Source organism: Crotalus tigris, unplaced genomic scaffold (genome assembly GCF_016545835.1).
Source record: "Crotalus tigris isolate CLP2741 ecotype Arizona unplaced genomic scaffold, ASM1654583v1 scf7180000017698.756297, whole genome shotgun sequence".
In the NCBI taxonomy this organism is placed as follows: Eukaryota; Metazoa; Chordata; class Lepidosauria; order Squamata; family Viperidae; genus Crotalus; species Crotalus tigris.
The window spans coordinates 238,850-266,375 of NW_024096575.1; the positions used below are offsets into that span (position 1 = coordinate 238,850).

Sequence of the window (27,526 nt, forward strand, 5' to 3'; positions counted from 1 at the left end):
AAGTTTGCGACATAAGCCAACGCCGTCGAGTTGGGCGCTGGGTTGCCGCGCAGGTGGCTTTTTTTTTTTTCCCCTGGGGAAGCAGAACAGGTGCCGGCCCCGAAGCCTCCTTCCGAGTTGTCTGCGGGACTCACTGCACCCGAGACGGGCTGACTCTGGGAGCGGACAGCGCCAGCCCAGCATGGAGTGGCGGTGGCGAGCCAAACACGCTTGAAGCCTTTCTAGTCCCGCAACTTTCTTCCACGTGAAACACGATCCAAGTGGAACAGCCGAGCAACGAGGCTGCCCGCCTGCCCAGCACGCGCGCAGACACACACACACACACACACACACACACACAGAGAGAGAGAGAGAGAGAGAGAGAGAGAGAGAGAGAGAGAGAGAGAGAGAGAGAGAGAGCCCCGTTGGTTCTGAGGATGTGACGAACCGAAGGATTTCGAAGTGGTGCAGAGGCTGCGCAGCGCCCGTCCCGTCGAACTTTAGGTCCGCGGCTCGCTGCTCAGGTGTGCGGTCCGCCACCTTCGCGAAACTTTCGGGGTGTGCCAGGGAAGATGAAAACCAAGGGAGTGACCAGGGAACCCTCTGCTGCCTCCACCTCTTCCACCCAGGATGGGTCAGTCCTCCTAGTACCTTCTCACCCATCCGATCGGGATCCTTTTGCTGGAAGGGAGAGGGTCGAGGCGATCGATCTGACCCTGGACGGGCTTCTGTATGCCAGAAGCAGCGAAGACGAGGAAGAGGAGGAGGAGGAGGAAGAGGAGGAGGAGAAAGAAGACCAGGAAGAGGAAGAAAACGCGTGTCTCAAGGAGCACGGACAGCTACCTGCCTCCTCCTTGGTCCAGGACAGTTCCGGGTTGCCGTCGGGCAAAGACGCCCTGGACCGGGTCCTGGATACCTTTCTGACCTCGGACTCCAGTCACTCGGACAGCCCCTCGGCGGCGTGGTCGTCTTTCTTCGGCTCGGAGATCCCCGAGTTGACCGCTGGGCTCCCCAGCAGGCGCTCCCTCGACGGCAAAGAAGAGGGCGCGCCCGCAGACGCCGCTTCCCTGCCGCCTCCGCCTCTTTCTCCCACGGCCACCGCCTCTCCTTCCCTTTGGAAGGCGGCTAAGGATGCGGAGGGAGCTCCTTTTAAGAGCCCGAGGGGCAGGCTGCCAGCCCCCACAGCCTCGACGCTGCCGAAGGGAGCGCAGCAGCCTCCGAGCTCGGCCGAGGGAGAGCTGGTCCCTGGGGCTAGCCGCGCGGTAGCGGCCGCCTCCTCCTCCTCTTCCCCCTCTTGCAAGCTCCCGCCGACTTCAACCGCGGGACGCTCCCCCCTGGCCGCCCCCTCCAGCTGCTCCGACTTCTTCAACGTGCCCATCCTGCCTCTCAACCCGGCCTACTTAGCCGCCCGGACGCGGCAGCTGCTGGACGTGGAGGAGTCCCAGGACTGGAGCCCCTTCTGCGGGCACCCAAGCGCCGCTTCCTCGCCCGCCCCCGGCACCCTCCAGGATTTCGCTAACTTCGTCTACCCGCCCCGAGACGGGCACCCGCCGCAGGCCCCGCCGCCGCCGCCGCCGCCGCTTTACTTCCTGGGCTCCGGCGGGGACTTTCAGCCCAGCTTCAAGATCAAAGAGGAGAGCCTGGCGGCGGCCGTGGCCAAAAACAGGAGCGACGGCGGGGCGCACTTGGGCACCTTGCCGGCCGCCACGGCGCCCTGCCCGGACTACGCTCCGCCGATCGGCGCCGCTTCGCTGCCGAAGAGTAGCACGAGCGGCCAGGAAGCCGCCGCTGCGCCCCCCTCGTCGACCCTGGAGTGCGTTCTCTACAAGGCGGAGGTGGCGGCGGCGACTGGCGGCGCCCTCCCGGGCTCTTACGGACTAGCGCCTTACAAAGCCTCCGCCAGCTCCATAGCGCAGAGGGAGGCTCTGTCTTTGCCCTCTACCTCGGGCGCCCCGCCTCAAGCCCTGTACCAGCCGCTCGCCTTTCAGGGCCAGCAGCCGTTCTATTCGCCTTACTTGGGCTACCTAAGGTAAGCGGGGGTCCTTCACCCACCCTGGCTCAAAGAGGCTTCCTTGAATTGTAGTATTGCAGGGCCCTGCTTTTCCAAAAGTGGCCTGTCAGCATGGCCGGCACCTGTCAAGTTGTGGCGAACCATAAACAAATAATATTTAGAGGGGGTCGTTCTGCCCTTTGGAAGCCACCGGCCCCAGGAGGCACATTAAAGAGCCTGGTGGAAGTTGCTTTTATTTTGATGTGTTACCAGTATGTGGGAAAGGTAATAACGAGGCTCCCCTGTGCCTATAATTAACAGAATAACAGTTGGAAGGGACCTTGGAGATCTTCTAGTCCATCCCCCTGCTCAAACTGGAGACCCTATACCATTTTGGACAAATGGTTGTCCAGTTCCCTTCTTAAAAGCCTCCAGTATTGAAGCACCCACAACTTCAGAAAGCAAGCTAATCTTGGGTCTGGATCTGTTCACTCCCCTGCCCCTTGTCGCTTTCAAAGTCTAGTGGCTAAGTCAGTCTAGAAAGAATATGGATCTATTGATATAGTCACTAAGAGCTGAAAATGACTTAAGGGTACATATCACCATTATTAATCAGAAATAACAGATGTGGAATGTGTTTAAAAAAATCTGGCAAATCTGTAAACAAAGCTAAGAAAATGAGTCCAGCACTTTCACCCCTGCATGTCTGTGCGCACACACATTGTGACATTTCAACATCAGAATAGTTTTAAAATAGCTTTTTTTAAAAAAAAATAGTGGCTAGTTTTTCATCACGGTCAGCTTGACTTTTGGTGGGCATATCCACAGGGTGTCCTTGGCAAAAATTACATTGCCTTCTAGAGGTTTATCCACTGCCCAGTCCAGCCTTCATCCTTTCCTAGTGATGTCCTGTGCTTAGACTAACAAGATCTGACCATGCTTAGTTCATTTATTTATTCTGTTTATTAGATTTGCATCCCAGCTTCAGGTTTATAAGTAACTCAAGAGGACAAACATACCTAGTATTTCTTCCTATATTCCCCATGACAACAACCTTGTGAGGTGGGTTGGGCTGAGAGAGAGTGACTGGCCTAAAGTCTCTCAGCTGGCTTTCATGCCTAAGGTGGGACTAGAACTCAGGATCACGTGGTTTCTAGCTCAACATCTTAACTACTGCTCTAGTTCCCTAGAAAATCAGATAGGATCTGCTGAATGCTGCCATCTGCTGTGTCCATAGTGCATTCTCCTGTTAGACTGTTGTAATTTTACTAGAATGTCTTATCTCCCAATTAATGTTCCTGACATGGCTTTCCATTATTGTTGGACTACAAGTCCCATCTTCCTTGTTCTGGGAAGTTAGAGAAGTTGTCATCTGGCACCCCTTGAAAGATACCAGGTAGGGGAAGGTTGGTAAAATATTAAAGCTACTCAGTGGAGCAGGACTACAGTAGTTGACAACTATGAACCATTATTAAAGTATGGATCATAACAAGCCCTTTGGTTTTACCACAAGTATATTCCAAGTGGCCTTTTTCCATTTCTCTGAATTTTTAAATATTTAATCCTAGCTTATCCAGAGAGCTTCAGATTGAAGAAGGGGGCTGCCACAAAGATGAGGGGGGTCATATTATTTTCCAAAGCACCAGAAGGCAGGACAAGAACCAATGGATGGAAACTAATCAAGGAGAGAAGCAACCTAGAACTAAAGAGAAACTTTCTAATAGTGAGAACAATTAACTAGTTCCGGGGTCTTCAGACTTGGCCGTTTTATGACTTGTGGACTTCAACTCCCAGAATTCCTCAGCCAGCATGCCTGGCTGAGGAATTCTGGGAGTTGAAGTCCACAAGTCATAAAAAGGCCAAGTTTGAAGACCCCAGAACTAGTGGAATGATTTGCTTTCAGAAATTGTGGGTGCTCCAACACTGGAGGCTTGCAAGAAGAGACTGGACAGCCACTTGTCTGGAACTGGTATAGGGTCTCCTGAGCAGGAGGTTGGACTAGATGACCTCCAAGGTCCCTTCCAACTCTGTTATTCTATGTTAAGAAGTCTGGGATAAGACTTCAAGAGGTGTCTTATGAATAATAATGGTTATCTGGTTGTTCATTTTAGTTGCTTAAGGCTATGGCTCCATTGTAGGACTTGTTTTTAAATGAACAAAAGTAGGCTGTGGTTGTTAATGATTAAATGCGCTTTGGCTAATGGCTATAATTCATGGTCATGACAACTCGGTATTCTGTAAAACCATTTCCATTTTCAGCATGGGAATGTCAGTTACAGCTGTTTGTTATCTGATTTCCTCTTTTTTTAAAAAAAACTTTTGGTCTTGCTTATTGATACTTGTTGAAAGTTTTGTTCAACAGCAGAGTTTAAAATATTGAATTGATAGCCATTATAATTTGACTTTTGGACTAGCATTGGGATAAATTAAATTCGCATGGACTTTTTCTATTTTTCACATAGTCCTTTGCTCTGTGATCACAAATTAAAATGTAATATAATTAAAAAGGTTGTTGTGAGAATAAAATAGGCAAGAGAGAACCAGATGTCATCCTGCAAAAAGGGCAGTTTTGATATATACTAAAGCGGAGGTCTTCAAACTTGGCCCTTTTATGACTTGTGGACTTCAGCTCCCAGAATTCCTCAGCTGCCTGGCTGAGGAATTCTGGGAGCTGAGGTCCACAAGTCATAAAAGGGCCAAGTATGAAGATCCCTGTACTAAAGGATAAATGTGCAAATCCTTTTCCCTATTCCATTCTTTCTTACAAATTTTCTATTAAGAAATCACATATTCATTGATGTTAAGTGTCAAAATTTGTTTTTAACTTATTATCAGTCAAGCTTCTATAATACTAACAACGCTGAAAAAATATGAACAGCTGGCATACAGATAACTGTGTCTTACAAAAGAAATACAAGCTGTTTCTCTTAAACCATACTTAAAAATAAATGTAGTTCCCTGACAGTTTGCAGAGTTTTTATGACACTCTCTGTTTATGGGTGATCATTCTTTACAATACACAGTATAAGCAACTGTAACCTCTGTTAAAGACTGATAACTATGCACCAGATTTTTAAGTAGGTCTTTCTCCTAGTTAAAATCTGATAGATGCACAGAACTAGCCATGCTGATAGGAAACTGAAATTTCTGCTTTGGAAGTAAGTGACATAAATTTACTAGATCTATCTGGTGTGACAGCAATTCAGAGGTGAAACTTACTCCAGCTACTGGAGGTGTTGATGGAAACATTTGAGATGTGGAATCATGTGGCGTTTTTTGTTTCGCATAAAACAAAGCCATCAAGATGAGATTTGATGGTGGGTGGGGGTTGATAATTCATGCAGCAGCTTTGGTTAGGAAAATATCATGAAAGGCCCAGCCATCATGGATAAATTTCCTCTGATAACTCATAAATGATACTCTAAAATCTTCATTTTTGAAACATACATTCATGTAGTTTCAAGAAAAACATTATTTTCACACCCATATGTTAGAAGACTAGAATATAATTCAGAAATGAATTTAAGATTGTTCAGAACTATGGATTTTAAATGTTTCCAAATAAACTTCTTCCAATAAAAAAAGTACCTAGTATCTTTTATCACTTAAGAGAAAAGTACATAACCATGGTAGGCTATTAAAGAAGGGATGGATTTACTACTACTACTACTACTACTACTACTACTACTTATTGGAGTTGTACTTATTTGTACCATTTTTGGGGGAGGAAAAAAATAGTTTTTAAGAGGATGTGAGATCTATCTCCAATTTTCTTTAAATTTTACTTTTCTGCTGGAATACTTGGAAGGGAGAATCATAGTGCTGTTCCCGTGTACAGTTGACGATTAGAAAATACGTCACAGGCTTGTGTGTAATTACAGTATGTTTCTAAGGGAGCCACAGCATTTTGTGCATTTCCAGACTGCAAAGAACTTTTGATAGTATGATAAACCAAGGTTTGAACCAAGGCAACCTCAGTACATGGTGTTTCTGTTTGAGCAGTTATGCTCATCTTGCAGTCTCCCTGCACTATTCTTGTTAAACTGGATACATTTGAATTTGCTTTTGTAAAATCTTTCAAAGGAGAATGGAATGGCAGTGAAGGTCCTTACACATTGGCCAAGCGATATGGATGAAACTCCTGTTTTTCCTTATGCAATTGTCTCCCAAATGGTTACAGCTTCTCTGACTTTCTCTGCATCCATCACAGGAAAGACACCAGGAAAGAATTTCTTCCATTGGGCTTTTTAAGATTTGAAGCCTGGTAACAGGCAGACCAGGAAAATAGACCAAAAAAAAAAAAAAAAAAAAATCTAGAGAATTAAAAATTAAACCAGCAGAAGTCTTTTCATGGGTGAAGTGCTTTTGAAAAATTGCAAATATTTCATCCCAGCTTTATTTTAATTAAGATATCCTTAAGAGTAAATACAGTACATAATACAGAGGTACATAATGCTTGATATTCCTCCTTATACAGTATGTGTATCTTTGGGGTGGGGGGTGGGGAGATAAGTGAAAACAAGGTAGATCTTTGCTTGTTCTCAGCATAGAAACTCCACTTTGTTGGTTGGGTGGAGACAACTAAAGGCTGTCTGCTGTGCTTGTTCGAGGACCATGTAGGTAGCCCTGGATTTATGACCACAATTGAGATCAGAATTTCTGTTATTAAGCAAGGCAAATGCTAAGTGAGTCACACCTGGTTTTATGACCATTTTTACCATACCAAAAAATATTAAACAAATCACTGCAGTTATTAAGTGAATTGTGTGGGTTGTTAAGTGAATCTAACCATTGATTTTGTTTGTCAGAAGGCTGGGAAGGTCACAAGTGATGATCACATGACCCAAGGATTCTGCAATCATTCATAAATACAGGCTGGTTGCCAAGCAGCCAAATTATGATTGTAGACCATGGGGATACTGTGAGGTATGAGGACCGATTGCAAATCACCTTTTTTTTTTAGTGCTGTTGTAACTTTGAATGGTTGTACCTATATTCTTAAATTTTAATCCTTCTAAATCACTTTTCTCTCAGTAAGGCTCCTCATTCCTTTCTAAGCAGGGTTTTTTTGTTTTTGTCTTTTTTTTGCTATCAAGTATTGGCTACATCAGGAGTCTTCAAACTTGGTCCTTTTTTGACATATGGACTTCAAACTCCCAGAATTCCTCAGCCAGGCACGCTGGCTGAGGAATTCTGAGAGTTGAAGTTCACAAGTCATAAAAGAGCCAAGTTTGAAGACCCTTGAGCTATATCATTCCCTCCCACTCATCCACCCATTTTTTAATTTAATGGTGCACTTTGGAGGAGGGATCACCTGGTGTCCTGCTTTGCATGCTGATTCTGCTGCTGTTATGTACTTGAAAGGATTAAAAGGTGGAAAACCAAAGGACACTTCCTGGAATTGTCCATGTTAATTACCCACAGTATTGTTTCCAATGGTACTGGAAAGTTATATGTATTTCAGTCTAGACCAATAGATGGATAAATGAATGGATGAGCTATAAATTCTTGTTTGTTGTTCATGACTTTTTTTCTTTACTTTCCCCTGCCTTTTCTACTTTTGCTAATACACTCTTTTGATGATTGATAAAGGAACACCAAGTGGCATTTTTATACCAGCTGAACTGAGTGGGCTGTGAACTTATCCTGATCTGGATATTGGAGATTGAATGGAAATATGCTGGGTGCAAAGTTAAACTGGAAATGACTAAAACCAATAAAGCTAAAAACTCCCTTGAGCTGTGTTTGAGCTCCTCATGGGTTTGTCCATGCAATTTTGATGGCAATAACGTGGAAGTGGTTTGCATTTCTTCTGAGAAGATTTTTGACCTCACCTTCAATCTTTAAATTATCTGATGTCTCCCATCCAAGAACTAACCAGGACTGGCTCTGCTTAGTTTTTGTTTAGCCTCTGAATGATCCAATTTGATTGCCTTTTTTTCCAAATAGGGACCTTCCTCTTATCCAATAATTCTCTCTTCCTCTGCTATTCCTGCCAGCAATGAAAAGAAGTGATTTATTTCCTAGTGCTGAAGAGGTGACTGAGAAATAATTAACACTCCAGAAGTTGCTGCAGATTAGCCAGTCATAACTTACTGTGAGCTCAGCTCCACTTCACTCTCAGTTTTCTTCCTCCAGCTGGATCTTATGTTAGGTTTTAAAATGTATTTTGCACATTTCCATCTTTTTATTTTAAAGGAATATTGCTCTACGATGCTAGCAGGTAGAATATTCGAATGAGTTTTTTTTTAAAAAAAAATTGCCTATTGAAGTTGGACATTGGAGTTTGCAAAGAGATGGTTCTGAGGGAGAATCTGAAGCCTAAGCTGCTTTTTTCAGGCCTGTTTATTGACAATGAGCCCAGGAACTGGGAGAGAAGACTGAGTAAACCTGTAGGGATGGAATATTCTGTTGCTGCTCAACTGAGTCATTTTGCTCTTGACTTCCTCTTTGGAACCCCTGAGCTGGAGACTTCCTTCCATGAGAGGAGGATGTGCTTCTTCTGAGTTTTGTTGTAGGGTCCCTGTTGTGCCCTGAGCCTGCAAAAGCAGGCTCGGGACGTTGCATTGGTCCCGGGCATTCCAAAAGCTGCCCGGGACCAGACAGAGTGGCGCCGGCCTTGAGCGCATGCGCAAGGTGCAAAAATGCTCTGCTCCTATTGGTTGACACTGTCCGGGCTTCTGGCCATATAAAAAGGCCTGTGTGCCTTTTGCTTTGTTTGGTTGTTGTAGAAGGAGAATAAAGTGTTTGTTCAGCATCGCTATGTGTCTTCATCATTCACACGCGAAAGAAGTATACAACAGTCCCCTTATTAATAAAAGGTGATGTTTTCATGAAATGCAAGTGGGAAAACTTTGAACTGAATTCTTGGAGCGTGCCCTTACAAAAATGTTCAGACAGTTCTAGTAGTGTTTATTCTGTCATTTATTTCTTTACTTAAAAATGTACATCCTTTAGGGGAGGCAAGGTTTTAATTCGCCTATAACCGGATCTCCCACCCCTTAGGTGTCACAGATGGAAGCAGGTGAGCATTTACAAGAGACAGGCCACTACACAAGAGCTATTAAACCTGTCCAGCAATCTAAGAGGGTTGACTTGTATTCATAACTCTTTGGAAAAAAATCTCTCTTATTTATCAAGCACAGAATATATTCTGGTTTTTCTAAACCCCGCAGGATTTGAGGATCCTTTGTAGAATAAGATTTGCTGCTGCTTCCCCCTTAACTTTCAGTTTCTTATTTTTACCTATTTGGTTTAGGTCTGATGCTGAAGCAGGTCAGAGCCCTCAGTATGGGTTTGAACCTTTGCCCCAGAAGATCTGCCTTATCTGTGGTGATGAAGCTTCTGGGTGCCACTATGGTGTCCTCACTTGTGGAAGCTGCAAAGTCTTCTTCAAAAGAGCAATGGAAGGTACTCTTACAATGGCTTTTTTTTTCTTCTGGTTGTGTTAATTTTAAACTGATATTGGTTGCTGCTCTTGTTGGTGGTAATGTATTATGCCAACAGCATTTCAGGAAGAGATAGTATGTATGTCTGGATATATATGTATGTATGTGTCTTGGTGGGTGTGTATTTCTAAAAGGAAGTAAAGGATCTCAGATACAGCATCACAGACATAGGTGCTGATTGTAGGACGGATGACAAATTGCTGATGTGGATGAAGAGGGAGAGGGAGGGGGAGGAGGAGGAGGTTGTTTCTATAATGTGACCTTGGGCATATACCCATCATGTTCAAGCAGAACATCAGAAATGGATTTGAAGTCCCGAATCTCATTGCTAGAGAACCAGAAGCCAAAGAAGTCATTAAGGATGAATGTGAAAGCAGATTTCCTAAGATGAAGAAATAGAAGAAATGGATGGCAGAACCTATCATGGAAATGATCAAGTAGAGAAGTTAAAGCCAAGAAGGCTAAAAGTCTCAGAAAGGAACTTAATGAAGTATTTCAGAGAGTTGTTAGAAGATACAAGTAGAAGTATTACAACAACATTTGTGAAGACTTTGAAGATGGAAACAGATATGGAACAAAAGGAAGTGTTCCAAAAGATCTCTGAAATTAGGAGAAGATTCCAACCTCAACCTAAAGGAAGTCAATAGACAAACAGCTGGTTCAAAAATATCAGAGATGGAAGAAGTACACTGAAATACTGTACAGTAGAGATGTCAACATCCCAGATACTTTAGAAGATCTTTCCTACTTTCAAGAATCTCTACTATTAGAAGATGAAATTAAATCAGCAGTCTAATTTACTGAAGGCTCACTGAAATATGGCCAGCAACAGAAGAATGAGTAAAGATTCTAGCTTAGCTATTCCTGTAAATTTGGAGAACAACACAATAGCCAAAAGATCAATATTCTAATATCCAAAAAGGAGAGTTAACAGAATGTGTCAACTACCATATAGTATTCTTTGTTTCATACACTAGCGAAATAAGATTTAGGCTCATCCAACATAGATTCAGACCCAGACAATAGACATTCAAGTTTGGTTTAGAAAATGCCAAGGAACATGAGACATAATTCTCAATTGAATAATTGAAAAAGCCAAAGAATAATAGAAAGAAGTCACTGTGTGCTTTGTTGATTATAGAAATGCCTTTGATTGTATTATAATTATGCCAAACTGTGGAATGTACTTAGAATCACATTCTACATGGGAATATGCTTGGGAATCTTAAGTTATTTCATTGTCCTCATGTAAAATCTAAAAATAAATCAAGAAGCCAGAGCAGAAACAGAACATGATGGAAGAGACTGGCTCCAGGTTGGCGAAGGAATGAGACAAGGTTGTATAGTCTCCCCTTATTTATACAACCTGTATGATGAATATATATTAAGGAAAGCTGGATCGGAAGAAGATGAACATGGTTTTAAAATTGGAGGAAGAAGCATCAATAATTTGCATTGTGTAAATAAACCTATTCTATTCTATTCTATTTAATAGCTGAAAATGCAAAGCATCTGTAAACTAGTTATAAAATCAAGAAGCAAATAAATAGGATTAAAATTAAATATAAAGAAGACCAAACTAATGACAACAGGCTCAATAGCCAGTTATGGAACTGACAATGAAATATGAAAGTGGTAGATACCTTCTACTTTTTAGGATCAGCTATCAGCAATAAAAGAATAAGGAAATATGCCATAACTAGCATTTGGTACAACAGTCATGATGGCTATGAAAAAAATGTTTAGATGCTATTATATGTCTGTACTTAAAGATATTTACTTAAAGGTAAGCAAGCAATGGTATTCCTTATGACACTCTCTGGAAGCAAAGAATATTGATGCTTTTGAACTTTGGTATTGGGGAAGATTCCTGGTAATATCATGGATAATCAAGAAAATAAACAAATGGATCATGCAAAAAATCAATCAAGAGTTCTCACTTGAGGCACAAATAACCGGACTCAAATTATCTTATTTTGGATATAATATGTGAGGTCCCTGGAGATGGCTCTAATAGTGGAAGAGTGGAAGAAAAGAGAAGAATTGGACAATCAGCAGCAAATTGGATGGACTTGAATTGAACTGGCAAGGGATGGACTTTTGGAAGACCTGAAAGACCAAGTCAGGGGCAGATCATCAAGAAATAAAACTATTGATAAAGGAGAATATTTGTACCTCACTGTTGACATGAGGGATCCTTGGTGCTCTCTGAGCTTGGTTGTTTTCTTGCACACGTTTCAATACCCAACATAGTCAGTGCACTGATGTTGTTGCTTAGTTTGGGTATGCAATGTCTACAAGAAAACAACCAAGCTATCTATGCAATCACTAAGAGTTGATACCAACTTGATGTTGAATAATCAATCAATCAGACAATCAATCAAATCAATGCCAATAGCACTTCAGCTATTCTGCCAACTGCCAGGAGTTCAATCCTAACCAGCTCAAGGTTGACTCAGCCTTCCATCCTTCTAAGGTAGGTAAAATGAGAACCCAGACTGTTGGGGGCCATAGGCTGACTCTGTAAAATTGCTTAGAGAGGCTGTAAAACACTGTGAAGCATCATATAAGTCTAAGTGCCATTGCTATTATACTGTATATAGCAAGGTTAAGAATAGGATTTCTTTGTTGCTTCCACTCAAAACTTCAAAGAATCTCTTTAGGCCAGGGATTTTCAACCAGTGGTACGGGTACCATCTGTGGTACATTGGCACCTGGCAGGTGGTACACGACCATCCTAGAAAAGTGGTAGCGGGGGAGGGGAATGAGCTGAACCAGTGGCAGCACTGCACAAGTCTGAGCGAGAGATGGCTGGAGCTGCAGGGCTGTCAGGGCTCAGCGGAAGCGCCAGGATCAGCACTTTGGGGCTGTCAGGGCTCAGTAGAAGTGCCAGGATCAGTGCCAGGCTCCAGCTGGAGCTCAGTGCTGATCCTGGCGCTTCTGCTGAGCCCAGAAGAAGCGCCGATCAGCTGGAATATTGCAGCATCTCCAAGGTCTTGTGATTTACACTCAGATGCTTGGCAACTGATTCATATTTATGATGGCCACAGTGTCCCAGAGTCATGTGAAGTGACCAAAACCTGCTGCAACCACCCTTCAGACAGGGGGAATAAAAGCCAAACACCCCCCACCCCACCCCTGCTGCCAATCCTCAACAGAAATGCTCACAACAATGAAAACCTCGGACAGGAGGAAGAGCACCACTGGGTGGGCAGGCAGATGTCTTGTTCGGCTGTGGCTTGGGGGGCACTTTTTTCAGTGCCATTGTAACTTCGAACAGTCATTAAGCAAACTGTTGTAAGTCGAGGGCTACCTGTACTTCATCACTTTTTCCTTTTTTGGAGGGGGCGGTCTTCACGTTTTTGACACCTTGCTAGATGGTACTCGGATATTGCCATATCCTAAAAGTGGTACAATGGGTGAAAAGATTGAAAAGCCCTGCTTTAGGCTGCATTCAAGGGCAGTATCTTTGATTAAAGAGAACATTTGCAATTAACATCTAGTATATTGAAGAGGCAATGCTTAATTATTTATTTATAAAAATAACTTGAGAGACTAAACATGTACTTCATGGGAGAGGCAGTGCTTAATTATTTAATTATAAAAATGAACTTTAGGAGAGACTAAACATGTACTCTGTGGGAGAGGCTGTGCTTAATTATTTAATTAATTATATAATTATTTTTAAAAAACGCTTTAGAAAAGATTTATCTTTCTTTTTGTAATACACAGAAGAAACGTTTCTTTTAAGACAATGTCTGCCTTAATGCATGAATATACTGTCTGAAAATGTAGGGGAAAAAATTCTTGCTTCAGAAAAACTGGCTTTGCCCACTTGTAAATGTTATTTGACATGCAGTTGAGTGCAGTTTTCCAACGTGTCCAAATATCCATTCAGCAGCTGGTTGGCATATCTTCCTTCCACAGATGACTGTGAAAAGAATTGGTCTGGACTGCGGTAATGGCACATATTTAGCAGGCAGAAGGTCAAAGGTTCATTCACTAACAAGAGCTGTGCAGAAAATGATATGAAAGATCTCGCTGCAAGGAAAAACCGAGTAATCCCATTTGTTCCATTGTCCATAGCACAGTTTCATCTGTTTTAGACATAATGGAAGATTTTGCTCAAGGCTATTTGAACCCCTTCTAAAAAAGTATATTCCTTCCCCAGCTATCAGTTTAAAATTTACAAGAACTGTGCTCCTCAAACTACTGTAAGATTTGGATAATTTATTATTTTGCATAATTTGGGTTTTCCTAAACATGGAACAGAAGCAAGCATTCTTCCTGTGTGGCTCAGTCAGATTGTTAGAACTTCTACCTAAACAGATTTGTATGGCCAGGGTTACATTGTGCATTCCAGTCATTTCAGTGGGAATCAACACAGCTTACCGTAGGAGTGTTGTGGAAAAAACCCTCCTTACTTCAGAAGGATTGTGATGAAAACTGTGGATCTGATTTGCAAATGAAAATGTCCTTTATTTACAAGAGCATCTTAAAAACGCACGGGTTGCTGTCTGATGCTAAAGAGAAGCAGTCTGAACAAAAAGTTGAACTTGCAATGCTGGGGGCTTTGTTTGTGTGGGATATTGCTTTCTTGAATAGAGGTAGTCCTTGACTTACAACAGTCCATTTAGTGACCGCTCAAAATTACAACGGCCCTGAAAAAAGTGACTTATGACCTTTTTTCACTTTTATGACTGTTGCAGCATCTCCAGGTCACATGACCAAAATTTGGATGCTTGGTAACTGGTTCATTTATGATGGTTTGCAGTATCCCAGGATCATGTGATCAGCTTTTGCGACCTCCTTACAAGCCATGGGGAAGCCAGATTCACTTAACAATCATGTTACTAATACCTGCAGGGTTTTCGCTTATCTGTGGCAAGAAAGATCATAATATGGAGCAAAATTCACTTAACAACTGTTTTGCCTGGCTTTAGAAATTTTGGGCTCAGTTGTGTTCATACGTCAAGGATTATCTGAACAATGAGTCCTTCTAAGTAAATATGCTTCTGTGCTTTTAAGTACTTTCAAATTTTAGCTCATAAATGCACATGTTGTAGTCCTTTTTTTAAGATGCCACAAAATTTTCTGTTGTCCCGATGGAAGTAATCATATCATAATATTACTGAGTGCTTGTCTTACTTGATATGTTTGAAATGAGTTCGGACTTAGTTTTCCTCTTCCCCATCAACAGTGGTGATCAATAGATGGAGTTAGGAGAATTTCACTCTCTTCTAGCCCAACTAACCTCAGTGTTGCTGTTGTAGAGAAAATAGGAGGAGGAAGGTATATTAGGCGTTTTGTTTGCCACCTTGAGTTACTTGTAAAAAACAATAAAGGTGGGATAATAAACAAATACTTTAATTAACTGCAGAATTGCTGTGTTATTTTTAAACCAAAAAACTATGCTTACCAGTTTTGAAAGCCACAAAATTGTGTTGTTTTCAATAAAATTTCATCAAGATAACTCTAGTTGATTGCATCGGTTGTGTTAGGACAGTGATGGCGAACCTTTTAGAGACCGAATGCCCAAACTGCAACCCAAAACCACTTATGCATCATCGGGTGCTGGGTGGGTGTGGCCCATTGGGTGGGTGTGGCCCATTGGGTGGGTGTTGCTGTGGTGGTCAGAGCAGACTGGGCGGGACTAAAAAGTTCAATCAATCAATTCCCACTTTGCAAGATCTTTTTTTTCCCGTGAGAAGTTGAAATTGACTGATTGATTGAACCTTTTTTTTGTACACAGTGGTGGAAGCCTAAAGTGAAAAAGTTTTATAAAACCCAGCTGAAGGCCTAGGACTGGGGCAACGGCACGCGTGCCCACAGAGAGGGCTCTGGTTGCTGCCTCTGGCACCTGTGCCATAGGTTCGCCACCACTGTGTTGGGACCTGCCTCAATCCCTCTTCTCAAGAACGCAGAACTCCTGGAACAGCTTCATTCCAAGAGAAACTTTTATTAGGAGAAGTTGACAGTAGGCATAGAAGGCAGGATCTGAGAGTTTCCCACGCGAATCAATAGGTTAAAGGAGTAACTGGCAAATCCCACCCCAATAATCCATCCGGTCAATTCAAATGAGCCAATCTCCACGTGTAAACATGCTGTGGGAACGGGGTTGATAAGACGCCATTCCCAAGGTTTTTAAGCTGTTAGGTCTTTGCGCCTCTCCTTCCGCAGCTAAAGATAAGGCAGATGACTGGCACATTCCATTCTCACCCCAGGTTGGCAGCAAGGGAAACATATCAAAGAGCAGGCAGAGAGAGGAAAGCGGAGAGGATACATTGTAGCAGCCATAGCAAAGCAGAGTAGATACATTGTAGCACCCATAGCTTTCTCCCAGGAGTATGGCAGAACCTATAGGAACATAGAATAAAGAAATCACCCCCTCCCAATAACTGGGTTCTGACAGATTGACATGATAAAATACAGTTAATTAAAAGTGCAGGGGTGAAGGGTTCATTATTCTTTCATTATTTGGATGAGTGATTGGATGTTTCAAGTGGCTCTGACTTATTTCTTGTGCAGGTCATGATTTAGCACACTCTTGGCCAAACTGGGGCTCTCTAGCAACTCCCAGAATTTTATCCATTGGTCAAGCTGATTGTGAATTTTTGAAGATTTTTTTTTCCGACACATCTCAAAGAAACTAGTTGGGCAAAAACTGATTTTAGCATGCCTTGCGATCACTCCCATTATTTTGATATTGATAGTATACACATACTGTGTTCTGTGCATCTTTTGACTGGACCTGATTGATAGTGAAAGTTGAACTTTTTGCCTTTGTTCCTCAAGGCCAGCTTTTGATTTGTGGCCCAATTAACTGTGGGCTACAGCAGCATTAATTGTACATTACTTTTAAACAGCTTTCCCCGGTGTCATTTTTGTGCTGTATAAATAAAAGGCAGGTAGGATTGCCTTAATTGCAAGTATTCAATTTATTTAACATTAGTATTTTGGTTTTAATAAATGTCATGCAATAATGGATAAATCGTGCCTTTCCCAAAGAAACATGCTCTATCAATCCTGCTGTTAATTCTTGAGTCAAAACACAATTGTTAGGGTAAGAGGGTGAGATGAAAAGTATAAAGTAGTGGAAATGGACAAGAGTGCCAGTAATCTGAATGAACGAACAAATAAATGAGATTAACACATTGCTACAGAGGAGATGATGATAGGGAGATTATTTGTCTTCTCAAATTGGAAGATGGTGAAGCTAAATAATATCACTATGCACTAATTTAACTTTGGTTTCACTGTTTTAATAGATACTCCTTGGACTACACCTTGTCTTTCTTTCATGAATCTGATAGATCCAAGGAGATAAATATAGCACTTTAGTGCCGAATACTTCCTTATCATTAACAAATTCTTAACAGAAGAACAGAGTTGGAAGGAATCTTGGAGGTCATCTAGTCCAACCCCCTGCTCAGGCAGGAGACCATATACCATTTCAAACAAATGGCTGATCAATCTGTTCTTAAAAACCTCCAGTGCTGGAGCACTCACAACTTCTGGAGGCAAGTTGTTCCACTGGTTAATTGTTCTCACTGTCAGGAAATTTCTTCTTAGTTCTAGGTTGCTTCTCTCCTTGATTAGTTTCCTTCCATTGCTTCTTGTCCTGCCTTCAGGTGATTTGGAGAATAGGCTAATCCCCACTTCTTTGTGATTCCCAGCTTCCTAGACCATTTATTCAACAGAGACACCAGTGCTTGGTATAGAACAGCTGCTGATGGAGCAGAACCACTGATGAATCTTGGATCATGATAATCCAAGACCTAGTGGTTCTGGCAGATTCTTTCCCGAATGCTGGACAAACAAGTTTATTATCTGTGTTAACTGGTCCATCTGTCTCATTGCTGCCTTCTACTACTGAAGCAAAGTACTCGTGACTTAATAGTATCTCATTTGTCTCAATATCAACTTACTGTATCTCCTATTTTAAGATTACTGTGGTGTGTAAGGCTTATTGGTAACCAAGAATGAAAATTTAAAGTGTCTCTGTATACAAAATGAAGTCCAGGTTAATAAATTGGTGAAATAATGACAATGTCTATACAATATTGTTGAAGTAGCTTTCTGCTGATTACTTCTGATTGCATTTTTTTTTTACCTTGCTTTTTTGAGTTTCTAGTTCTAAGGTTTCCTGGTGATATTCCATCTCCATCTGAGTACTAACCACATCTGATCCTGTTTAGTTTTTTCCAAACTCTTCCATTTTGGTTTCCAGGAGTTGGACACTAAGAATTGATAACTCTCATGCCAAATCTTTGAAGCTGCTATTCAAATACAAACAAGCTTTATATTTGATTTGCATTGAGGAAAAAAACTTTTAATGAAGTAACTTAAATAATGATATTGCACTTATTTACATAAGGTCTGCAATTTTCTTATTCTGAACTAAACTCTCATTCAGTTTTTTTGCATGCTATTGACTGGGAACTTTGAGAACTGTAGCTGCAGTGCCTTTGGCAAGTATCAGGTAGACAATGGCTGTTTAAGCAAGCAAACAGAATTAGGCATCCTAAATGGATTTGTAGGCCTCTGGTTGTCACAAATATTTATGCCACAATGAGTTGGAATTAATTAAAAACTGAGTGAGTTACTGGACCAGGATAGGGCAAACATATTGCTATATAATCAGATTTATATCATATTAACCCTTGAAATAATTTACTGGGTATTAGCTTGTATATGCCAACACATACAAGCCAAAACATTCCAGACAAGAAAAGAACATAGGCTTAAAGTGAAATATTTACAATGTCAAAGAGTACAAATGTCAGCCAGTGTTGGTGGACAACTTCCTTTTCTCCCTATAACCAGGAATTCCCATGAACCAACGTGGAGGAACAATAGCATCTGCATGATCTTACAGTAACAAGGTTTGCCCTCATGTCCTCCAAACTGTAGCAGGATCAACTCTCGTAAAAGGGTTTATATGACAGATCTTATCTCTGAAGTTGGTTGTCATCCTAGAAAAGGTGGAAGGAAAGAGAAGAGGATGGCCAGAAGCAAACAGGATGGACTCAGTTACGGTATTGATCAGCACACTAGGTCAGTGAGAAAGCCAACAGAGAAATCTAAAGAAAGAAAAGCAAATGGGGAGAGAGACTAGGGAAGAGATGATATACCACACTTGGAATATTGCATCCAGTTTTTATATCACCATGATATAAAAAAGATGTTGAGACTCTAGAAAGAGTGCAAAGAAGAGCAACGAAGATGATTAGGGGACTGGAGGCTAAAGCATATGAAGAAAAGTTGCAGGATATGGGTATATCTAATTTAATGAAAAGAAGAACTAGGGATCACATGATAGCAGTGTTCCAATATCTAATTGGCTGCCACAAAGAACGGGGTCAACCTATTCTGCAAAGCACCTGAAGACAGGACAAGAATCAATGGATGGAAACTAATCAAGGAGAGAAGCAACCTAGAAATTAGGAGAAATTTTCTGACAGTGAGAACAATAAACTAGTGGAACAGATGCTCCAACACTGGAAGTTTTAAAGAAGAGGGTGGACAACCATTTGTTTGAAATGGTATAGGATTTCCTGCTTGAGCGGGGGATTGAATTGGAAGACCTCCAAGGTCTCTTCCAACACTTTTATTCTGTTACTTGACTAAAGTCCTCTGAGATCCTTTGAACAATATTGCTTGTACAGTAGGAGGAGCTGGTCTGTCTTTGTTATTTGTCTGACATGGATCTGAATGCTTGGATTTTGTTGCCATTTTTGTACATAAGAGTTTGTTTTGTCAGTCTCTACACATGCCAGCAGTGCATTACAATTCATCCTCTAGAAAACTATCTGAAAATGAAGTGTGTTTATGAAGATTCTCATTCATCCGGGTCATGGTTGTCCCAAACGTACTTTTCCAAAAGGCAGCTGGACTTTCTTGGGTTTTTCCTTGAAAATGTTTTGCTTCTCATCCAAAAAGTTCTTCAATTTTTCAAGGAAAAACTCAAGAAAATCTAGTTGCCTTTTGGAAAAGCATTCAAACATAATTTCCTTATGGAAGGCTAATAGGTAAAGCTCACACTGACCTTGCAACTATTTTATATCTCCTCATTGCATACACACAATGTGAATTATATGGTCTTTAAGGCTTCTTGGGGTCAAGCCTTATAGAACTTTATAGGTGAAAGTGAGAACTTTGATTGGAATTTGGAAGTCTGCTGGCCACCAGGATAGAAACTAAATGGATATTATATTAATGCAATAACTCAGGCCTATTAGCTCTGTGACTCTGCATTCTGCATGAAGTCTAGCTTCCAAGTCATGTTCAGATACAGCCCCTTATGGATAACAGTAGGATTTTTTTAAAATTAATACAAAGCTTTGTCTGACTGCATCTCTGGGGGAAAAGTACTTTAATCATATAATATTAAACTAAATGACCTGAAATTGGAATTAAATATATTCTAAAATTACTTGATGGAAGCTCACATTTGTACTTTTAGTCTGAGAACATTGGGGTGGGGGGGAAGGATCCCTTGATCACTCTGGTTTCTATGTTTGTCTGATTATGGTTAATGTCATGGTTCCGAGAGATGAAACTCTTCAAAGAACTTCGAAGCATTGTTTACCTTAAAGCAGTGATGGTGAACCTTTTAGAGACCGAGTGCCCCAAAACTAGCCCCACTCCCACTCCACCCCCTGCCCCACCCCTGCCCCGTCCCCACCCCACCTCCCCACAGGGCCACTCACCGCCTCCAGGGCCCGCTGCAGATCAACTGTGCACAATGGAGCATAAGGGTAGAATCTTGTCTACGCTGCCTGGCTGTTATATCCTTGACTAGACTGCTCCGCATGGACCACGCTCGGGGGCAACCCTTCTCCAGGAGGGTGAGGAGGGTGTCACAGGTGGAAGCAAGGTGAGGAGGGTGTCATAGGTGGAGGCAAGGCTGGGGCAACAGCATGTGTGCCCACAGAGAAGACTCCAAGTGCTGCCTCTGGCACCCGTGCCATAGGTTTGCCACCACTGCCTTAAAGAATATTTATTTGAGAAGCATAACATCAGCACTAACATAATCGAAGCCAAAAACTGAATTCCCCTCCCCTGAGCACATAGTATCAAAGCACAATTCCCTCCTCCAATTTATAGTCATAAATCACTTTCCCTAATTAGTTTAAAGCACAGGCTTTCACTCCAGCTCTCCAGCCCGCCAATTCTTATAATTTCTTATTTCAACAACCTTGATTCTCACGCAATGTTCAGTATTATTATGTCTAGCTGAACTCTCATGCACATCCCTCCCCTCCAGCATCATCTAACTCTAAAATCAAAAAGAAGAAAATGGCTACATCTCCATCTATTGTCAAAGCAAAAACATCCGATGTTAGCAGCGTTGACAGTTAGTTTATATATTTCATTAGTTAATATGCCTTCCCAATTGTAGAACCTGTGGAATCTTACAGTGGCAGAAAAGAAGTTAAAAAGTTAAATCATATAAACATAAAAAACCAATCATAAGTATAATATATAAAAGTACAAAAAGTAATGGATGGAATCTTATTGAGGAGAGATCCAACCTAGAACTAAGGAGAAGTTTTCTGACAGTGAGAATAATTAATCAGTGGAATGGCTTGCCTCCAACATTTGGGATTTTTTAAAAAGAGATTAAACAGCCACTTCTCTGGAATGGTATAAGGCAGTGACCCCCAACCTTTTGGGCACCAGGGACTGGTTCTGTGGAGACAGGTTTTTCTATGGATTGGAAGGGGCGTGGTTTCGCGTGCTGCCTGCCTCCCATGGATGGGGCTTTGCTTGTTTGCGCGGCCTGGTTTCTGGCATGCCCCTGACTGGTGCCGGTCCACAGACCGGGGGATGGGGATCCCTGATATAAGGTATCAGTCAGGGGGGTTGGATTAGAAGACCTCCAATGTCCCTTCCAACTCTGTTACTGTGTATTCTATTCTATATTTTTAAAAAGCCAGATGAAAAGAGAAAAAAAAACATAGTGACCACAGAAAAACACCTTAGTGTTAGTTACTAAATCAACTGTAACAGATTGAGTTTGCTCAACAAAATAAATTATAAGCTATTGTCTCAAACCACAGTGTGTAGGTTTATAGAACATAAGAAACCAAAACCTAAGCAAACTCAGGACAGCTTATTGTGATTTGTGAATCACGGAACTTGGCACCCTTTCAACTTAACTTTAGTTTTACCTGTAGAACTTGGAGGAATTTTATCCCATTTCTCTTTATGCAACAGATGCCTCTCAGGAATGTTGGAGGCACCTTGCAAGAACTTCTAGTTTTAAGTCTTTCCATGTTAAAATGACATCCTGTGTTTTTGTTTTTTTTTGCTGACTCTTTATGGGTCTGTTTTCATGACTACATTTTCTTTGAAATGAATGTATACGCCTCAGGAATCCAGTGTGTCCTGAGTCAGAGCACTGAGCCTCTTAGCCACAGCCTTATCCTTTCTGGCTTGCAGCAAAACTCTTCTGGGTATTACCTAAACAATTTTTCCAGATCAAAGTTGGCACACATTATCTCCGTCAGATTAGTGTGACAAGCTGGCACCACTGGTTTGAAGGCTCACTATGTTACTGACTAGATCATCATGAGAAGCAGTTTGTAAGATTTATTACTGGGCATGGAGAGGTGTGACATCAAGGTTTTTTAAAAAAATTAACATAGCTTCTCTCTCTAGTGCAGTGATTCTCAACCTTTCTAATGCCGTGACCCCATAATACAGTTCCCATGTTGTGGTGACCCCCAAGTGGGTGTGGCCACCAATAAGAGGGAGTAGGACAGCTAGGGAAAAGGGAAAAAATGGCGGACAGCATGGTTTGGTGACCCCCGTGAAATGGTCATTCGACCCCAAATGGGGTCCCGACCCACAGGTTGAGAACCACTGCTCTAGTGCTTGAACCTCAAGCTCATGCTATCAAATATCAATTGCAAAAGCACTTAGACTTATATACTGCTCCATAGTGCTTTACAACACTTTCTGAGAGATTTACAATGTCAACCCTCAACAATCTGGGTCTTCATTTGACCACCCTCAGACAGATGGAAGGCTGAGTCAAGCCCCATCAGGATCAAACTCCAGGCTGTGGGTAGAGTTAGCCTGCCATACTACATTTTAACCACTGAGCCACCAGGGATCAAATGACATTGATGGTTACTATGCAGGACACTTAAAATGAAGCAGACAGTTGTGACAACAGGTATCCCAGCAGGTGAAAGAATGAACTGTATCCAATCAGCTTGTCTTTTTAAAGCTACAAGATGCCATGTTAGTGTAGAACAGATCCTGCTTTAGAATGGATGTAATTATAACCTGCTCTTAGTGTGAAAGGATGTACTTGTATTTTTTTATTTAGCCTTTATTATTTGACAAGTATGTGACAAATATGCTTTATACTCCTTATTTTCCACACAGCCACAATGACCCAGTAGGGTCCTTTGGACTGAGAGAGAATGACTGGCCCAAAGTCAACCAGTTGGCTTTCATCATTTCACTAGACCTCAACATTTCTTGATTTCTAGCCCAATGCCTTAACTTGTGAGGTGCCCAATCCCCGGTCTGTGGACTGCTACTGGGCTGCAGCATGATAGCAACTGATCCGTACAACAAGCAAAGTCCCATCCACAGGATGCAGGCAGCTCACAAAACCATGCAGCCTCCGGTTCACGAAAAAACCTCTCTCCACAGAACCGGTCCCTGGTGCCCAAAAGGTTGGGGACCTCTGCATTAACCAGACCAGACTGGCTTTCTATCTCTATGTTTGCATGTCTGTATTTGTATGCATCTTGTAAGATGGTTTACATAATCTAGGACAGTGTCATAAAATTTATCAAAATAGTCATACACAAGTTCATACTAAAACATTCAAATGGTGACAATGATGTTTCTACTCTAATTAAAACATTTGAAAACCAAGTATTCAAATAAATACATTGTTGAAAACCAACCAAAGCACTCAGATAAATTTAGTTTAGAACAGCTTGAAATAAGTTAGTCAAGGCTTATGTGAAACACCATCTGTTCTGTCCCAGCCTATGCCAGTCCTTGTTATGCTCACAAGGAGAAACCCCTCTTCCAAGAAACAGGCAGAAACCGCAAGAAAACCAACCCCTTTTATTCTCACAGACCTGAGTCAATGTTCAAGGCAAACAAATACAGTCCACAGAAACTCGATCCTTCAGCAACCAGCACCTCCCACAACTTTCCTTTATAATTCAGCCAAGGCGTGGCTTCCTAATGCCTTCTCCTTTGCCTTTGGAGCTACCCCATTGCATTTCTCTGTCCTACTTGCTTCTCTTGCCTATGCTTTCGTGCATCCTGGATTTGTCCCAGCTCTTCTTCATCATTGTCCAACTCAGGCTCCCAGCACAGCTGTGTCTCAGCCTGAGCCAGAATAGAGGGGCCAGGTTCCTCATCCAACTGTAAGTCTTGGAGCTTCACAGAGCCTTCCTCTGACTCTAACATCACTCCAGGCCCCTCCTCCTCATATGAGTCCTCTGACTCAGCTGCCAGATCCACTGGCTGGCAAGGAATCATAACATTATCCTGCAGGTATGTTCAGTTTCTGCGAGTAGTACGTGCAAGGGAAGAGGGCACCACCGGGCACATTAACCTGGAGTAACACTGCTCCAATGGCAATGTCGGAGGCATCCGCTTCCACGACAAATGGCCATTGTGGATCAGGATGTTTCAAGATGGGTTCCTTCATGAAGGCTTCCTTTAAAGCCTGAAAAGCCTGTTGCTCCAGGGTTCCAATGAAACTGGGTCTTTTTCTGCAGGAGCTGAGTGAGTGGCACAGTCATGGAAGCAAAACTGGGGATGAAGGTACTATAGTAGTTGGCAAACCCAAGAAGTCGCTGGACATCTTTAATGCGACATTGGGTTTGCCAACTATGTAGAGACTCGATCTTGCTTGGCTCCATGGCAATGCCCTCAGGAGAAATGCGATGATCTAGAAAATCAATGGTCATTTGATAGAATTGGCATTTCTCCAGTTTGGTATACAAACGATGATCTCAGAGCCTGACGGAGATGCTGGTGGTGCATTTCCCGCAAAGGGGAGTAGATCAGAATGTCATCCAAATAGATCACAACAAACTGATCTAACAGATCCTGGAATATGTTGTTCATGAAGCGTTGAAAAACTGCAGGGGCATTGGTCAGCTCAAATGGCATCATTGTATACTTGAAGTGCCCATACTGGTGCCAGATGCTGTCTTCCACTCATCACCCGACTGAATCCTAACAATTTCGTGAAGATTTTTGCCTCCCGGAGCTGTTTCAGAAGTTTGGAGATGAAGGGCAGCGGGTATCAATTATGTACCGTAATGGCGTTTAATTTTTGATAGTCACAGAAAAACCTCAATTCTCTAGATTTCTTTTTTACAAAGAGCACTGGTGCAGACACTGGCGAAGACGAGGGCTGAATAAAACCCCAAGCCAAATTTTTGTCCAGAAAGTCCTGCAATGTGGCAACTCAGGGTTTGACATGGAATAAAAATGCTCCACTGGGAGAGGCGCATCAGGAACTAAGTTGATGGGGCAGTCATATGGCCTGTGCAGGGGCAATTGATCCGCCTCAGTCTCATTGAACACATCAGCATAAGTCGCCAGTTTGGAGGGCAGGGAGACCCCTGGGGGACTCACCACCTGGCTGGCACAGACTTGGCGAGTGTGGTCCATACACTGTAAACTTGGAAACGTGATGAAGTTCTGGGACCAATAAATCTGCGGGTCATGCGTCCAGAACCACGCCAATGCCAAGGATCATGGGGCAAAGCAGGTCATAGGTTATGTAAAACTGAATAGCCTCCTCATGTGAGCTGATGGCCATATGCAACGGTTGCGTGGCAGTCTTAATTGGCTGAAACAGGAGCACTTGGCCATCTATAGTCTCTACTAATAGAGGTGGTTCCACCAGGTATTGGGGAACAGCCCATTTGGCCACAAATGCTGCATCCATAAAGTTTGTGGTGGTCTCAGAGTCGACAAAAGCATGTATCAGAATCTCCTGTGGCTTCCTGGGGAGGATCAAGCATACCGCCAGTATCAAATGCCATGGAGTTCCGAGTGCAGCATCCAAAGGACATTGCTTGGTGTTGGGGGAAGCCTGACCCAAAACATCTTTTAGGTTGGGCTCAGGGCATTTCCTGACAGATGAGATTGCTTTCACGGGGCAGGCTCGGTAGCTGACGGCCCTCATCACTTCTTGGGGTAGAAGGTGGCCAAATGCCCAATGTCCCCACAATAGAAACACAACTCCCCCGAACATCATCTATTCATTTCTGCCACCGATAGGCGAGATCTGGCAGCAGCTAACTGCATAGGCTCCTTCGGCAGAACTGGAGTCTCATGCACACCTGGGGCCTCCCGGGTCTCTGGGGTGGCACAACGACTCCTATGCTGCTGCAGGCGAGTGTCGATCTGCAAACAGAAATAGATCAACCTATTGAGGTCTGGGGGAACATCGACATGGGCCAGCTCATCCAACAGCTCCTCCAACAAGCCATCCTGGAAAGCGTCCATGAGTGTAGCTTCGTTCCAGGCTGAATCCTGGCTAAGCAGCCAAAACTCACTGATATATCCCTGTAAAGGGTATTGGCCCTGCCTCAGAGCTTTCAGGCATCGGGTAGCAGTCTGTATCTTAATGGTGTCCTCATACATAAGACACATATAGTCACAACCCCCCCCAAAGTATTCAACAACGGACTAGGGTGGGCTAACAGGGGTGTGCCACAACAAGCTGCAGCACCAGAGAGGAGGCTAATCATAAACCCCACTTTATCATGGTCAGTGGGAAAATCAGCCGCTCTCAGGCTGGCAAAGAGCTGGCATTGGCCCCCAAAAGCTGGAAACATCTCCAGAGTGCCATCGAATTTCTCAGGCACTGCGACTGGACACTTCCTTTGGGGTTGTGGAGCAGCAGGAGTGGAGGCTTGAAGCTGAGCAACTTGAGCTGCCAGCAAAGCCAGCTGCTGGGAGAGTTGGGCATTCTCCGCACATAACTGCTCCATGGTAATAGGGGGTAGAAGGCCGAAGGCAAACTGTTCTGTCCCAGCCTACATGAGTCCTTGTTATGCTCACAAGGAGAAACCCCTCTTCCAAGAAACAGGAAGGAACCTGCAAGAAAAACCAAGCCCTTTTATCCTCACAGACCTGAGTCAATGTCCAAGGCAAACAAACAGAGTCCACAGAAACTCGATACTCAACACAAACAGCTGCCTTTAGCAACCAGCACCTTCCACACCTTCCCTTTTATAATTCAGCCAAGGCGTGGCTTCCTAATGCCTTCTCCTTTGCCTTTGGAGCCACCCCATTGCATTCCTCTGTCCTACTCGCTTCTCTTGCCTGTGCTTTCGTGCATCCTGGATTTGTCCCAGCTGTTCTTCATCACTGTCCAACTCAGGCTTTCAGCACAGTTGTGTCTCAGCCTGAGCATAAGTAGAGGGGCCAGGTTCCTTATCCAACTGTAAGTCTTGGAGCTCCTCAGAGCCTTCCTCTGACTCTAATGTCACTCCAGGCCCCTCCTCCTCATCTGATTCCTCAGACTCAGCTGCTGGATCTTCTGGCTGGTGAGGAACACAACACCATCCAAGTAGGAGAATCTTCCTAGGAAGGCATTCTGTAAATTTGGGGCCAGCAACCACAGTCCCTGTCTTTATTGTCTAATAATGTATGTAGTCACAAACATTGTCTCTAAAGCTGAGTTTTACAGTCTTGGCCAATTCCTCAAGTTTGGGGGAAAGGCTTAGGTTCCAAACTGTTTAGGCTTTAGTGAAATAAATTGATGTTGTCATCCTCCACCTCTTCCTCTTCCTCCTCCTCCTTATTATCATCATCATCATCATCTCATCATGATCAACAAAATAATTCATGAGATTCTGATGGAATATTGGGCAATACTTGGTTAATAGGCTGGATTTATGGCCTTTCTGCTATGAAGAAATGAATTTCATGTTCCAACAACCATCTACATCTGAAATAAATCTGCCATATGAACAGTGATTAATGATCTCTTATTCTGCTTAGTTTCAGTGGTTAATTTGATTAGGAGATATCACTGGCACTCTGCTTACTCAAGTGATACAAGTATTATTTCACTTTGTTCAGCTGTGTTTACTTC

At 42.8% G+C, this 27,526-nt stretch overlaps 1 protein-coding gene across 2 annotated transcripts in view; it reads left to right on the top strand.

Annotated features, from left to right (window-relative positions):
• Window positions 1–389: 389 nt before the first annotated feature.
• The window catches only part of PGR (progesterone receptor), a 91,174-nt gene continuing 64,037 nt past the window's right edge, over window positions 390–27,526 (top strand). Inside the window, exons 1-2 of one of the 2 annotated variants that reach the window (XM_039338378.1) lie at window positions 390–2,008; window positions 9,228–9,379. In XM_039338378.1, the coding sequence (XP_039194312.1) occupies window positions 552–2,008; window positions 9,228–9,379 (1,609 nt within the window). In that variant the 5' untranslated portion in view covers window positions 390–551. The remainder of the gene's footprint in view (window positions 2,009–9,227; window positions 9,380–27,526) is intronic. The other variant, XM_039338377.1, reaches the window with a different exon arrangement.